General features: G+C 53.7%; 1 protein-coding gene across 1 annotated transcript in view; it reads left to right on the top strand.

Annotated features, from left to right (window-relative positions):
• LOC147106532 (SITS-binding protein) overlaps positions 1-14,555 on the top strand; it is a 375,595-nt gene that overhangs the window by 103,737 nt on the left and 257,303 nt on the right. Inside the window, exon 3 of the mRNA XM_086007493.1 lies at positions 8,688-8,838. Coding sequence (XP_085863619.1) covers positions 8,688-8,838 — 151 coding nt within the window. The remainder of the gene's footprint in view (positions 1-8,687; positions 8,839-14,555) is intronic.

Below are 14,555 nucleotides of genomic sequence, written 5' to 3'. Positions count from 1 at the left end.
CATATACGGAACGTTTTGACTATTTTGTATTGGCGAATGCGGTGGCAAATGAAAAGGTCATGCCTACCTTTTTGAGTGTAATCGGGCCGAAGACATTCAATTTACTTTGCAGCCTCGTGCAGCCAGATAAGCCAAGAACTAAAACATATAAGCAACTAGTGGAAATTCTTGGAGCACATTTTTCACCAAAACCTCTGGTTATTGCTGAGAGATTTAGATTTCACAAACGGAATCAAGAGGAGGGGGAATCAGTGACGATGTTTATTGCTGCTTTAAAAAGGTTGTCAGAACACTGCAAGTTCAAGGAGGTGCTGAAGGACACCATTAGAGACAGACTCATGTGTGGTCTGCAAAATGCAGCCACACAGAAGCGCCTTCTTACTGAGGACAACCTTACTCTTGAAAAGGCCATTGAAGTTAGTGTCTCCATGGAGATGGCGGAAAAGGAGGCTCACCAGTTGTGTTCAACAGGGAGAGTTCACAAGGTGTCGTCTGAACCTAAAGGTGCGCGGAACGGCACATGTTACCGTTGTGGGAAAATGGGCCATCGCGCTAATGACTGCTGGTGTACGGAGCTGGAATGCCGAAATGTTGGCAAAAAGGGTCACATTGAACGCGCCTGTAGAGGTAAAAAAAAGAACAGACAGAGCTGGGAAGCATGGAAGCAAAATGTCTGTATTTGGACAAGAGAGGAAAAAGAGTGTTCATTCAGTGCAGTATGATGGAACAAGCAAAACAGAGGGGAGCGACACCTCTGAGGAGGAAGAGGTACACATACTGACGGTTGCAGGTGGTTCAAATGGCTACTGGGTATCACCACTGGTGGAGGGACAATCAGTGCAGATGGAGGTGGGCACAGGCGCGGCTGTGTCCCTTGTTTCAGACACTGTCTACAACAAAATGGTAAAGCATCTTACCCTTCAGCCAACAAACATTGTGCTAAAGACGTATACCGGCGAACCTGTGGCCATGAGAGGCGCCATTGAGGTGACAGTTGAATTGAACGGACAGACTGCGAAACTGCCACTATATGTGGTAAAGGGAAATTACCCATCGCTACTGGGACGTGTGTGGCTGGAGAAAATCACGCTGGACTGGCCTGCAGTCCGCATGATGTCAAAAGGGGAGCCAGGTCTGACTGCAGTGTTGACCAAAGTGGCAATCTGTGTGTAGAGCCAGATGATGTAGGCGGGGTTTTAAATGAATTTTTTGCATCTGTGTTCACTATGGAGAAAGACGATGCAGACATAGAAATCGGGCAAGGGGACTGTGACATACTTGAACATATTAGCATCGAGAGGGAGGAGGTGCTAGCGGTTTTAGCAGGTCAAAAAGTGGATAAATCCCCAGGCCCGGACGAGATGTATCCCAGGCTGCTGTGGGAGGCAAAGGAGGAGATTGCAGTGGCTCTGACACAAATTTTCAGAACCTCTCTGGCCACAGGGGATGTACCAGAGGACTGGAGAACAGCTAATGTAGTACCATTATACAAGAAGGGTAGCAGGGATAAACCAGGGAATTACAGGCCAGTGAGCCTAACATCTGTGGTAGGGAAATTATTGGAAAAAATTCTGAGGGACAAAATTAGTCTCCACTTGGAGAGGCAAGGATTAATCGGGAATAGTCAGCATGGCTTTGTCAAGGGTAAATCATGTTTGACAGATCTGATTGAATTTTTCGAGGGGGTGACTAGTGGGGTGGATGAGGGAAATGCTGTGGATGTGGTTTACATGGACTTCAGTAAAGCTTTTGACAAAGTCCCGCATAGGAGACTGGTCAAGAAGGTAAGAGCCCATGGGATCCAGGGTGCCTTGGCGCATTGGATCCTAAACTGGCTGAGTGGCAGGAGGCAGAGGGTGATGGTCGAAGGTTGCTTTTGTGACTGGAAGCCTGTGTCCAGTGGGGTACCTCAGGGATCGGTGCTGGGTCCCTTGTTGTTTGTGATCTACATAAATGATTTGGACGAGAATGTGAAAGGTATGATCAGTAAGTTCGCAGATGACACGAAAATTGGTGGGGTGGTAAATTGCGAGGAGGAAAGCCTCAGGCTACAGGACGATATAAACGGGTTGGTCAGATGGGCGGAAAAGTGGCAAATGGAATTTAACCCTGAAAAGTGCGAGGTGATGCATTTTGGACAGACAAATAAGGCAAGGGAATACACAATGAGTGGTAGGACCCTAGGAAGTACAGAGGGTCAGAGGGACCTTGGTGTACATGTACATAGATCCCTGAAGGCAGCGGAACAGGTAGATAAGGTGGTTAAAAAGGCATATGGGATATTTGCCTTCATTAGCCGAGGCATAGAGTATAAGAGCAGGGAGGTTATGATGGAGCTGTACAAAACGCTGGTGAGGCCACAGCTGGAGTACTGTGTGCAGTTCTGGTCGCCTCACTATAGGAAGGATGTGATTGCTTTGGAGAGGGTGCAGAGAAGATTCACCAGGATGTTACCTGGGATGGAGCGCCTCAGCTATGAAGAAAGACTAAACAGGCTGGGGTTGTTTTCCTTGGAGCAAAGAAGGCTGAGGGGGGACCTGATTGAGGTGTACAAAATGATGAGGGGCATAGATAGGGTAGACAAAGAGGAACTTTTCCCATTAGTAGGGGGGTCAATAACGAGGGGGCATAGATTCAGGGTGAGGGGCAGGAGATTTAGAGGGGATTTGAGGAGGAACTTTTTCACCCAGAGGGTGGTTGGAATGTGGAACTCAATGCCTAAAAGGGTGGTAGAGGCAGGAACCCTCACAACATTCAAGAAGCATTTGGATGAGCACTTGAAATGCCATTGCATACAAGGCTATGGACCAAATGCTGGAAAATGGGATTAGACTGGACAGGGATGGATGGGCAGCGCAGACACGATGGGCCGAAGGGCCTCTTTCTGTGCTGTAAAACTCTATGACTCTATGACTCTATGACAAACATGCAGAACTCTTCAATGGGGAACTTGGGAGCATGAAAAAGATCAGCGTGAGACTGGACATTAAATCTGACAGCAAGCCAAAGTTTCACAAAGCTAGACCTGTACCCTATGCAATTAGGCCAAAAGTTGAGGCTAACTTGGAGGCCTTAGTCGAGAATGGAGTCCTGGAGCCTGTGAGCGTGAGCAAATGGGCCACACCCATTGTTCCTGTCCTCAAAAAGGATGGATCTGTTCGAATCTGCGGGGATTTTAAAGTGACTATTAACCCGGTGCTGTCTGCGGAACAGTACCCTCTTCCCCTCATTGATGATCTCTTTGCGGGCCTGGCCGGAGGGCAAAAGTTCAGCAAAATAGACTTATGCCAGGCTTATCTACAAATGCATGTCGATGACAAATCAAAGGAGCTGCTGACAATTGTGACACACAAGGGGCTATACAGGTACTGCCGCCTTCCGTTTGGAATTACGTCGGCCCCTGCTCTATTCCAAAGGGCAATGGATCAGATTTTGAATGGACTGCCAGGAGTCCAGTGCTACCTGGACGACATCCTTGTCACTGGGACAAATGAGGAGGATCATCTTCTGAACTTGGATGCGACACTACAACGACTGAAAGAGTACGGACTCAGAGTTCGTAAGGATAAATGTGAATTATTTCAGTCTTCAGTTGAGTACCTGGGGCATGTGATTGACGCTACTGGCCTGCATAAGGCGCCGTCAAAGGTCAAGGCAATCGTGGAGGCCCCAGCACCCCAGAATGTGAGCCAGTTACGTTCATTTCTGGGGCTACTTAACTACTATGGGAAGTTTATTCCAGACTTAGCAACATTGCTGAAGCCGTTACATCAGTTGCTATGTCAAGGCAAAACATGGAAATGGACTGAACTGTGCAACGAAGCTTTCGCCCAAGCAAAGAAAGCATTGCTGAAATCGGAGGTCCTGACACACTTCGACCCAAAGCTACCCATGCAGCTAGCATGTGATGCGTCACCATATGGTGTGGGAGCAGTCATATCCCACATCATGCCTTCTGGTGAAGAGAAACCTATCGCCTTCGCATCACGCACCTTGAACAAGGCCGAGAGTAACTATGCACAGATTGAGCGTGAGGCCTTGGGAATCGTTTTTGGAATTCGAAAATTTCATCAGTACGTGTTTGGGAGAAGGTTCACACTCCTGACGGACCACCGTCCATTGACTTCAATCTTCGGGCCCCACACCGGAATTCCATCTCTTGCTGCAAGCAGGATGCAAAGGTGGGCTTTACTGTTGTCAGGACACACATACGACATCAAATATCGCAAATCAGACTTGCACGGCAACGCAGATGGTCTCTCGAGGCTACCCTTGCCTGTTAGTCCCCCAGAGCCTCGTCAGATAGACATCTTCTACTTTAGACAAGTGGAGGGAGCACCTGTCACGGCAGTTCAGGTGCGAAGGTACACCCGCAATGATCCAGTCCTGTCTGAGGTAATGGACAATGTCATTCGAGGGAGAGCTATAGGAGATTCTCCTAGTTTGAAACCTTACATTTCAAAAAGAAATGAGCTCTCCGTCCAGGCAGGTTGTCTTCTTTGGGGACGCCGTGTCATCATTCCGCCACCTCTGAGGGAACCTATACTGCAACAACTTCATACAGGCCACAGTGGGATGGTTCGGATGAAGGAAATGGCAAGAAGCTACTTCTGGTGGCCAGGTCTCGAAGGGAATATTGAGGAGAAAGCCAAAACATGTTCCCCATGTCAAAGGGTTCGGAATGTTCCACAGCTGGCAACCCTACACCCCTGGGATTGGCCTGCAGAAGTGTGGCAGCGAGTACATGTGGACTTCGCCGGTCCTTTCAAAGAGAAGATGTTTATGGTGGTTGTGGACGCTCATAGCAAGTGGCCGGAGGTCGCTGTGATGAGGTCTACCACGGCAGAGAAAACAATTGAGAAACTTGGTGAGATGTTCAGCCGTTATGGCTCACCGGAACAACTCATAAGTGACAACGGTCCACAATTTGTATCACAGGAGTTTGCAACCTTCCTGCATGTGAATGGTGTCCAACACATCAGGTCTGCGCCCTATCATCCCTCTACTAACGGCCAGGCAGAAAGGTTCGTGCAAAATTTGAAGCATGCCTTGAAGGCATCGCAAGGTCAGGGCTCAATCCACCAACGTCTGAACAGCTTCCTGTTGTCCTACAGGAACGAGCCGCATGCCACAACCAAAACTTCCCCCGCTTCGCTCATGATGAAGAGGCAGTTGCGGACAAGTTTTGACTTACTCAAACCTCCAAGGGCAGAACAGGTTGTCCATTGTCAACAACAAGCTCAAGTTGAAAAGAGAGAGAAAAGAGCCAAGGAGAGACGGTTTCACCCTGGAGAGCACGTCCTAGCTCGAAACTACAACACTGGACCGAAATGGGTTCCTGCTACGGTGATCGCGCAGACAGGCCCTGTGTCTTACATGGTTGAGACTGCCGAGGACGTCGTCTGGAGAAGACACACAGATCAACTGTTGCTAGGAGCAGAGACAGCCACAGAGGCTCCAACGGCTGGTTGGCCTGAACTGTTTACGGATGATACCGCAAACCAGCATCCTTTGCCACAGTGCTCTTCTCCAACACAGGAAGTCATAGAGACTGTTCCACCTGTGCAAACTCCTGACTTTTGACTGATACAGGTGTAGTGTCCGAGGATCAATAATACTCAGACTGCAGGAGAACAATAAAACAGGTATTTACTGAACAGAGAGTAATTCAAGACTGAAATACAGAAGCCTGCTATGGCTTTATATACAGGGGTGGTCACTGCCGGTACTGCAGTATAGAATCAGTTCTTCTCTTAAAGGTACATACACAACAATTCCTCCCCTTTTAGATGAACAGTACATAACATTCATTTAACAACTAAATAATAACTAATTACAATTACAATTTTCTCTGTACTATATACATCAACTGAGATAATCATTTATAAGTTCAGTCTTTGAGGAGGCTTCCTGATCCTGACTGGATAGCGCCTTTCTCGAGTATCCTGTTCTTGCGGCGGAGTTGATTCTGGCTCATTGTCATTGGTTGGTTCGTCAGCTTCCAATACCACTGCTTCTGAGGTAGACGCAATCTGTGCTTCGGGTTGATTACCAGGTGCACCTGCTCGTGGTATGGGTTTGGCTTGTTCCTGTGACTCTAGAATCTGGTCAGCATGGCGTCTCACGATGCTCTCTCCAATGTCCACTGTGTACATTAGTGGTCCCTGCTGTGTGCATATCGTTCCTGGCTGCCATTTTTCTGTTCGGTAGTCGCGGGCCAAGACTGGTTGCCCTATCTTGAAGCTCCTGGTTGGCTTCTCATTTATGTGCTGGAATTGCTTATCCTCAACATCTCGTCTTATGTTTGGTTTGAGCAAATCCAGGCGACATCTTAGCCTTCGGTTGAAGAACATTATGGCTGGAGTTTGGTTGGTGACTGCATGTGTCGCATTCCGGTAAGCAAACAAGAAATTATCCACCTTGTGTTGTAGTGGTATGTCGTCATTATGCATTGCCTTTATTGCCTTTTTAAAGGTCTGAACAAACCTCTCAGCCAATTCATTTGTGGCTGGATGATATGGGGCAGATGTGTAATGTTTCACCCCATTATTCCTCAGAAACCTCCAGAAATCCTCGGACACAAACTGTGGCCCATTGTCGGAGTAAATCTGTTCTGGCAAGCCATTCCTGGCAAAGATGGTCCGTAGGACTGCAATAGTTTTCTCCGTGGTGGTGGAGGACATTTTGATGACCTCTGGCCATTTTGAATGGGCGTCCACAGCGATTAGGAACATTGGCCTAGAAATTGGGTTGGGGCGCCAAAGTGGCGCAAAAGTCGCCTGAGCGCAGGATTTAGCGCAGCGATCGGTGTGATACCGATCACCAGATATTCAGTTTCAGTGCCCCTCGAGGGAGACGGGGCGAGGCTCGAGGCGCTTCGCGTCCCTCTTAGGGCACTGAAACTGATTATCGCAGCGCAACGTGCCGCAGCGCCACACGCTGCGGCACGGCACGCTGCGGTACTGCAGGCCTTCCTCCCACTGTTAAGGGGGAGGTGCCTGCAACAGCACGATCCCTGCTCGCGAGTGCCGGCAAATGAGCCCGGCACCAAGGAGAAGTGCCGGGCTCTCGGGAAACAGCCAGCAATGCCGCGGGGGGGTGGTTAGGAGGCCGGGGACGGAGGTGCTGGCAGGCGGCTGCCGAAAAAGCGGTCGCCCCGCACCTTCACCTAACTTGCGCCGCTGCCGGCACAGTAAGGCCCCGTGAACCGGGCGCGGGTAGCGAGCGGCGCAACTGCGCCGTTCGCTACCAAATATCGCGAACGGGGCACGAATGGGGTGCTGCGCACACCGATGACGTCATCGGTGGCGGCGCAGCGCAAAAGCCTAACGCCACCATTAGCGCCCCTACTGAATATCGCCGGAGACGCAGCCAGTGGCGCTACAGCCACTGACTGCCTCTTTAGGCGCTAACAGGTGGCGCTACTCACCCAATTTCTCCCCCATTGAGTCCATAAATGGACCAGCAAAATCAATGTGTACCCGTTGCCATGGAGATGAGGGCCACTCCCATGGGTGTAGCGGGGCCTGTGGTGGAGCGTTTTGGACCTTCTGGCATCCTGTGCATCTCTTGGTCATATCCTCGATTTCTTTATCGATTCCCGGCCACCACACAAACGCCCTGGCTAGGCTTTTCATTTTTACCCCTCCCAGATGACCCTCATGAAGCTCATTGAGCACTCTATCTCTCAACTTGGGTGGAATTACCACTCGGGATCCACACATCATGGTCCCCCGGCACACTGACAGCTGTTCTCTCCTTGGCGAGAATGCTGGCAACAGTGAGTCGCCATGTGCTGGCCATCCCTTCACCGTCAAATCATAGACCCGAGAGAGTGTCGGGTCATTTCGGGTTTCCTTTTCTATACTTGAGTTTGTAACAGGTAGACATTCGGCTATGGTCGCATGGAATATCTCAACAGGGTCCACTGCAGGTGCTTCCTCTACCGTAGGCAACGGTAGGCGCGACAGCCCATCAGCGTTTCCATGCTGTTTCGTACCCTTGTACTCTATGTCGTACTGATGTGCCCCTAGAAAAAGTGACCATCTTTGCAGCCGTTGCGCCGTCATCACCGGAACGCCCTTCTTTGGGTTAAAAATGGAGACCAGGGGCTGATGATCAGTCAGTAGGGTGAATTTCTGCCCGTGCAGATAGTGATTGAACTTCTTCACCCCCCACACCAGGCTGAGGACGGGGCTGGGCTGTGCAGCCTCCTACAGCTGAATATCCCATTTGAACTTGCAGTCGGAACTCACAGGTAAAGGTTAGCCATGTGGATACGGTACAGGGAGGGCAAGAATAGAACCCTTATCCAACACAAGTCAGCATTCAAGGGGGAGGGGAGAAAGGGAAAGTATTCTCCACTCCATTTAATCAACTCTTCCCCCGACCGACCTCTCTCTTTAATACCCAGTTCCCCTCTCTTTCCACCTTTCTCTCTCTGTTTAATACCTAGTTCCCCTCTTTCCCCTTTCTCTCTCTGTTTAATACCTAGTTCCCCTCTTTCCCCTTTCTCTCTCTCTCTCTATCTCTCACTCTCTGTTTAATACCTGGTTCCCCTCTTTCCCCTTTCTCTCTCTCTCTCTCTCTGTTTAATACCTGGTTCCCCTCTTTCCCCTTTCTCTCCATTTAAAATGGGGAGGTTGTTCTTGATTTTGTTTTGTTTGTCTGTTTCTTTTCGAATGCAGGCTGCCATTCTGGAGGTTGCAGAGAGCTACCGACATCGCCCTGAAGCTCGAGCACAACCTGAAGTCATTGTCCAGTAAACTGAAGCAGCAGGGACTGGGAGAGGGAGTGATGGATCTCAGCGAGCAATCCACACAGCTGCTATCCGGCGAGGTACAAGCGTCATCAATCAGAACCCACTCTCGGGGAACCTCCTCCCCGCCTCTCCCCAACACACTGGGCTGGAAATTGCACTGCAGTGGCAGCGCAAAAACAGGCTCTGGCGAATCAGCAGCCCCTTTAACACCCCACCTGTGAAATTTCAGCCCCAATGCATCCTGTGGGGGGCGAGGTTCTGCGATCATCACCTGCCCACTGGTCCATCACCCAAGTGCCCACTAGTACGGAGCAGGGCGTGAACATAAAATCCCCCATTAGTCAGTTTCTACATCACATCAGGGCAGTGTCCTAGGCCCAAACATCTTCAGCTGCTTCATCAATGACCTTCCCTCCAACATAAGGTCAGAAATGGGGACGTTCGCTGATGACTGCACAATGTTCAGCACCATTCACAACTCCTCAGATAATGAAGCAGTCCATGCCAGCATGCAACAAGACCTGACAACATTCAGGCTTGGGCTAACAAGTGGCAAGTAACATTTGCACCACAGAAGTGCTAGGCAATGACTATCTCCAACAAGCGAGAGTCTAACCACCGCCCCTTGACATTCAACGGCATTACCATCGCCGAATCCCCCACCCTCAACATTCTGAGGGTCACCATTGACCAGAAACTTAACTGGACCAGCCACATAAATACTGTGGCAACAAGAGCAGGTCAGAGGCTAGGTATTCTGCGGCGAGTGTCTCACCCCCTGACTCCCCAAAGCCTTTACACCATCTACAAGGCATAAGTAAGGAGTGTGATGGAACACTCTCCACTTGCCTGGATGAGTGCAGCTCCAACAACACTCAAGAAGCTCAACACTATCCAGGACAAAGCAGCCCGCTTGATTGGCACCCCATCCACCACCTTAAACATTCACTCCCTCCACCACCGGCGCACCGTGGCTGCAGTGTGGACCATCTACAAGATGCACTGCAGCAACTCGCCAAGGCTTCTTCAGCAGCACCTCCCAAACCCGCGACCTCTTTCACTAGGAAGGACAAGGGCAGCAGGCGCATGGGGAACACCACCACCTCCAAGTTCCCCTCCAATTCACACATCATCCTGACTTAGAAGTATATCGCTGATCCTTCATCATCGCTGGGTCAAAATCCTGGAACTCCCTCCCTAACAGCACTGTGGGAGTACCTTCACCACACGGACTGCAGCGGTTCAAGAAGGCAGCTCGCCACCACCTTCTCAAGGGCAATTAGGGATGAGCAATAAATGCTGGCATTGCCAGCGACGCCCACATCCCATAAACGATTTTAAAACACGTTCCTACAAAGCTGTGCCCACAGCTTACCCTTCATTCAGGGTCTCTGTTCCGATTGGCGCCCTATGGGTCTTCAGAATAACCAGGGTGTTATATTCAAATTCACAGCAAGCTCTTGTTGAAGCTGCACACACAGCTGTTCTCTATCTGCCTGCCCTCGCCCCGGGGCTTGGTGCACTGACTGCTGATGGGTGGCTGCATCGTATCATGCGGCTTGTCCATGAGTAGCTGACCCATACATCCTCAGTCTGTACTGACCCACACAGACCAGGCAAGGCCCAGGCTCCGTCCCCAGTCTGTACTGACCCACACAGACCAGGCAAGGCCCAGGCTCCATCCTCAGTCTGTGCTGACCCACACAGACCAGGCAAGGCCCAGGCTCCGTCCCCAGTCTAGGCCCAGGCTCCATTCTCAGTCTGTACTGACCCACACAGACCAGGCAAGGTCCAGGCTCCGTCCCCAGTCTAGGCCCAGGCTCCATTCTCAGTCTGTGCTGACCCACACAGACCAGGCAAGGCCCAGACTCCATCCCCAGTCTGTAATGACCCACACAGACCAGGCAATGCCCAGGCTCCGTCCCCAGTCTAGGCCCAGGCTCCATCGACAGTCTGTGCTGACCCACACCGACCAGGCAAGGCCCAGGCTCCATCCCCAGTCTGTACTGACCCACACAGACCAGGCAAGGCCCAGGCTCCGTCCCCAGTCTAGGCCCAGGCTCCATCCTCAGTCTGTGCTGACCCACACAGACCAGGCAAGGCCCAGGCTCCATCCCCAGTCTGTACTGACCCACACAGACCAGGCAAGGCCCAGGCTCCGTCCCCAGTCTAGGCCCAGGCTCCATCCTCAGTCTGTGCTGACCCACACAGACCAGGCAAGGCCCAGACTCCATCCCCAGTCTGTACTGACCCACACAGACCAGGCAAGGCCCAGGCTCCGTCCCCAGTCTAGGCCCAGGCTCCATCCTCAGTCTGTGCTGACCCACACAGACCAGGCAAGGCCCAGGCTCCATCCCCAGTCTGTACTGACCCACACAGACCAGGCGAGGCCCAGGCTCCATCCCCAGTCTGTGCTGACCCCTACAAACCAGGCAAGGGCCAGGCTCCATCCCCAGTCTGTACTGACCCACACAGACCAGGCAAGGCCCAGGCTCCGTCCCCAGTCTGTGCTGACCCACACAGACCAGGCAAGGCCCAGGCTCTGTCCCCAGTCTGTACTGACCCACACAGACCAGGCAAGGCCCAGGCTCCGTCCCCAGTCTGTACTGACCCACACAGACCAGGCAAGGCCCAGGCTCCGTCCCCAGTCTGTGCTGACCCACACAGACCAGGCAAGGCCCAGGCTCCGTCCCCAGTCTGTACTGAACCACACAGACCAGGCAAGGCCCAGGCTCCGTCCCCAGTCTGTACTGACCCAAACAGACCAAGCAAGGCCCAGGCTCCATCCCCAGTCTGTACTGACCCACACAGACCAGGCAAGGCCCAGACTCCATCCCCAGCCTATACTGACCCACACAGACCAGGCAAGGCCCAGGCTCCATCCCCAGTCTGTGCTGGCCCACACAGAACAGGCAAGGCCCAGACGCCATCCCCAGTCTGTGCTGGCCCACACAGACCAGGCAAGGCCCAGGCTCCATCCCCAGTCTATACTGACGCACAGAGACCAGGCAAGGCCCAGGCTCCATCCCCATTCTGTACTGACCCACACAGACCATGCAAGGACCAGGCTCCGTCCCCAGTCTGTACTGACCCACACAGACCAGGCAAGGCCCAGGCTCCGTCTCCAGTCTGTGCTGACCCACACAGACCAGGCAAGGCCCAGGCGCCGTCCCCAGTTTATACTGACCCCCAGAGACCAGGCAAGGCCCAGGCTCCATCCCCAGTCTGTGCTGGCCCACACAGACCAGGCAAGGCCCAGGCTCCGTCCCCAGTCTGTGCTGACCCACACAGAACAGGCAAGGCCCAGGCTCCGTCCCAAGTCTATACTGACCCACACAGACCAGGCAAGGCCCAGGCTCCATCCCCAGTCTGTACTGACCCACACAGACCAGGCAAGGGCCAGGCTCCGTCCCCAGTCTATACTGACCCACACAGACCAGGCAAGGCCCAGGGTCCATCCCCAGTCTGTACTGACCCACACAGACCAGGCAAGGGCCAGACTCCATCCCCAGTCTGTGCTGACCCACACAGACCAGGCAAGTCCCAGGCTCCATCCCCAGTCTGTACTGACCCACACAGACCAGGCAAGGCCCAGGCTCCATCCCGAGTCTGTATTGACCCACACAGACAAGGCAAGGTCCAGACTCCATCCCCAGTCTATACTGACCCACACAGACCAGGCAAGGCCCAGGCTCCATCCCCAGTCTGTGCTGGCCCACACAGACCAGGCAAGGCCCAGACTCCATCCCCAGTCTGTGCTGGCCCACAGAGACCAGGCAAGGCCCAGGCTCCATCCCCAGTCTATGCTGACCCACACAGACCAGACAAGGCCCAGGCTCCATCCCCATTCTGTACTGACACACGCAAACCATGCAAGGACCAGGCTCCGTCCCCAGTCTGTACTGACCCACACAGACCAGGCAAGGCCCAGGCTCCGTCCCCAGTCTGTGCTGACCCACACAGACCAGGCAAGGGCCAGGCTCCGTCCCCAGTCTATACTGACCCCCACAGACCAGGCAAGGCCCAGGCTCCATCCCCAGTCTGTGCTGACCCACACAGACCAGGCAAGGCCCAGGCTCCGTCCCAAGTCTATACTGACCCACAAAGACCAGGCAAGGCCCAGGTTCCATTCTCAGTTTGTGCTGACCCACACAGACCAGGCAAGGCCCAGACTCCATCCCCAGTCTGTACTGACCCACACAGACCAGGCAAGGCCCAGGCTCCGTCCCCAGTCTAGGCCCAGGCTCCATCCACAGTCTGTGCTGACCCACACAGACCAGGCAAGGCCCAGGCTCCATCCCCAGTCTGTACTGACCCACACAGACCAGGCAAGGCCCAGGCTCCGTCCCCAGTCTAGGCCCAGGCTCCATCCTCAGTCTGTGCTGACCCACACAGACCAGGCAAGGCCCAGGCTCCATCCCCAGTCTGTACTGACCCACACAGACCAGGCAAGGCCCAGGCTCCTTCCCCAGTCTGTACTGACCCACACAGACCAGGCAAGGCCCAGACGCCATCCCCAGTCTGTGCTGGCCCACACAGACCAGGCAAGGCCCAGGCTCCATCCCCAGTCTATACTGACCCACACAGACCAGGCAAGGCCCAGGCTCCATCCCCATTCTGTACTGACCCACACAGACCAGGCAAGGCCCAGGCTCCATCCCCAGTCTATACTGACCCACACAGACCAGACAAGGCCCAGGCTCCATCCCCATTCTGTACTGACCCACACAGACCATGCAAGGACCAGGCTCCGTCCCCAGTCTGTACTGACCCACACAGACCAGGCAAGGCCCAGGCTCCGTCCCCAGTCTGTGCTGACCCACACAGACCAGGCAAGGGCCAGGCTCCGTCCCCAGTCTATACTGACCCCCACAGACCAGGCAAGGCCCAGGCTCCATCCACAGTCTGTGCTGGCCCACACAGACCAGGCAAGGCACAGGCTCCGTCCCCAGTCAGTGCTGACCCACACAGAACAGGCAAGGCCCAGGCTCCGTCCCAAGTCTATACTGACCCACAAAGACCAGGCAAGGCCCAGACTCCATCCCCATTCTGTACTGACCCACACAGACCAGGCAAGGCCCAGGCTCCGTCCCCAGTCTGTACTGACCCACACAGAACAGGCAAGGCCCAGACTCCATCCCCAGTCTATACTGACCCACAAAGACCAGGCAAGGCCCAGGCTCCGTCCCCAGTCTGTACTGACCCACACAGACCAGGCAAGGCCCAGGCTCCGTCCCCAGTCTGTGCTGACCCCTACAGACCAGGCAAGGGCCAGACTCCATCCTCAGTCTGTACTGACCCACACAGACCATGCAAGGCCCTGGCTCCGTCCCCAGTCTGTACTGACCCACACAGACCAGGCAAGGGCCAGGCTCCATCCCCAGTCTGTGCTGACCCACACAGACCAGGCAAGGGCCAGGCTCCATCCCCAGTCTGTACTGACCCACACAGACCAGGCAAGGCCCAGGCTCCGTCCCCAGTCTGTACTGACCCACACAGACCAGGCAAGGCCCAGGCTCCGTCCCCAGTCTGTACTGACCCACACAGACCAGGCAAGGCCCAGGCTCCGTCCCCAGTCTGTGCTGACCCCTACAGACCAGGCAAGGGACACCCTCCATCCTCAGTCTGTACTGACCCACACAGACCATGCAAGGCCCAGGCTCCGTCCCCAGTCTATACTGACCCACACAGACCAGGCAAGGCCCAGGCTCCATCCCCAGTCTGTACTGACCCACACAGACCAGGCAAGGGCCAGGCTCCTTCCCCAGTCTGTGCTGACCCACACAGACCAGGC

The sequence above is a fragment of the Somniosus microcephalus genome, chromosome 15 (genome assembly GCF_052327205.1).
Source record: "Somniosus microcephalus isolate GS21.2 chromosome 15, FLI_Smic_1.0, whole genome shotgun sequence".
NCBI lineage: Eukaryota > Metazoa > Chordata > Chondrichthyes > Squaliformes > Somniosidae > Somniosus > Somniosus microcephalus.
This window is presented reverse-complemented; position numbering and strand designations above follow the sequence as displayed.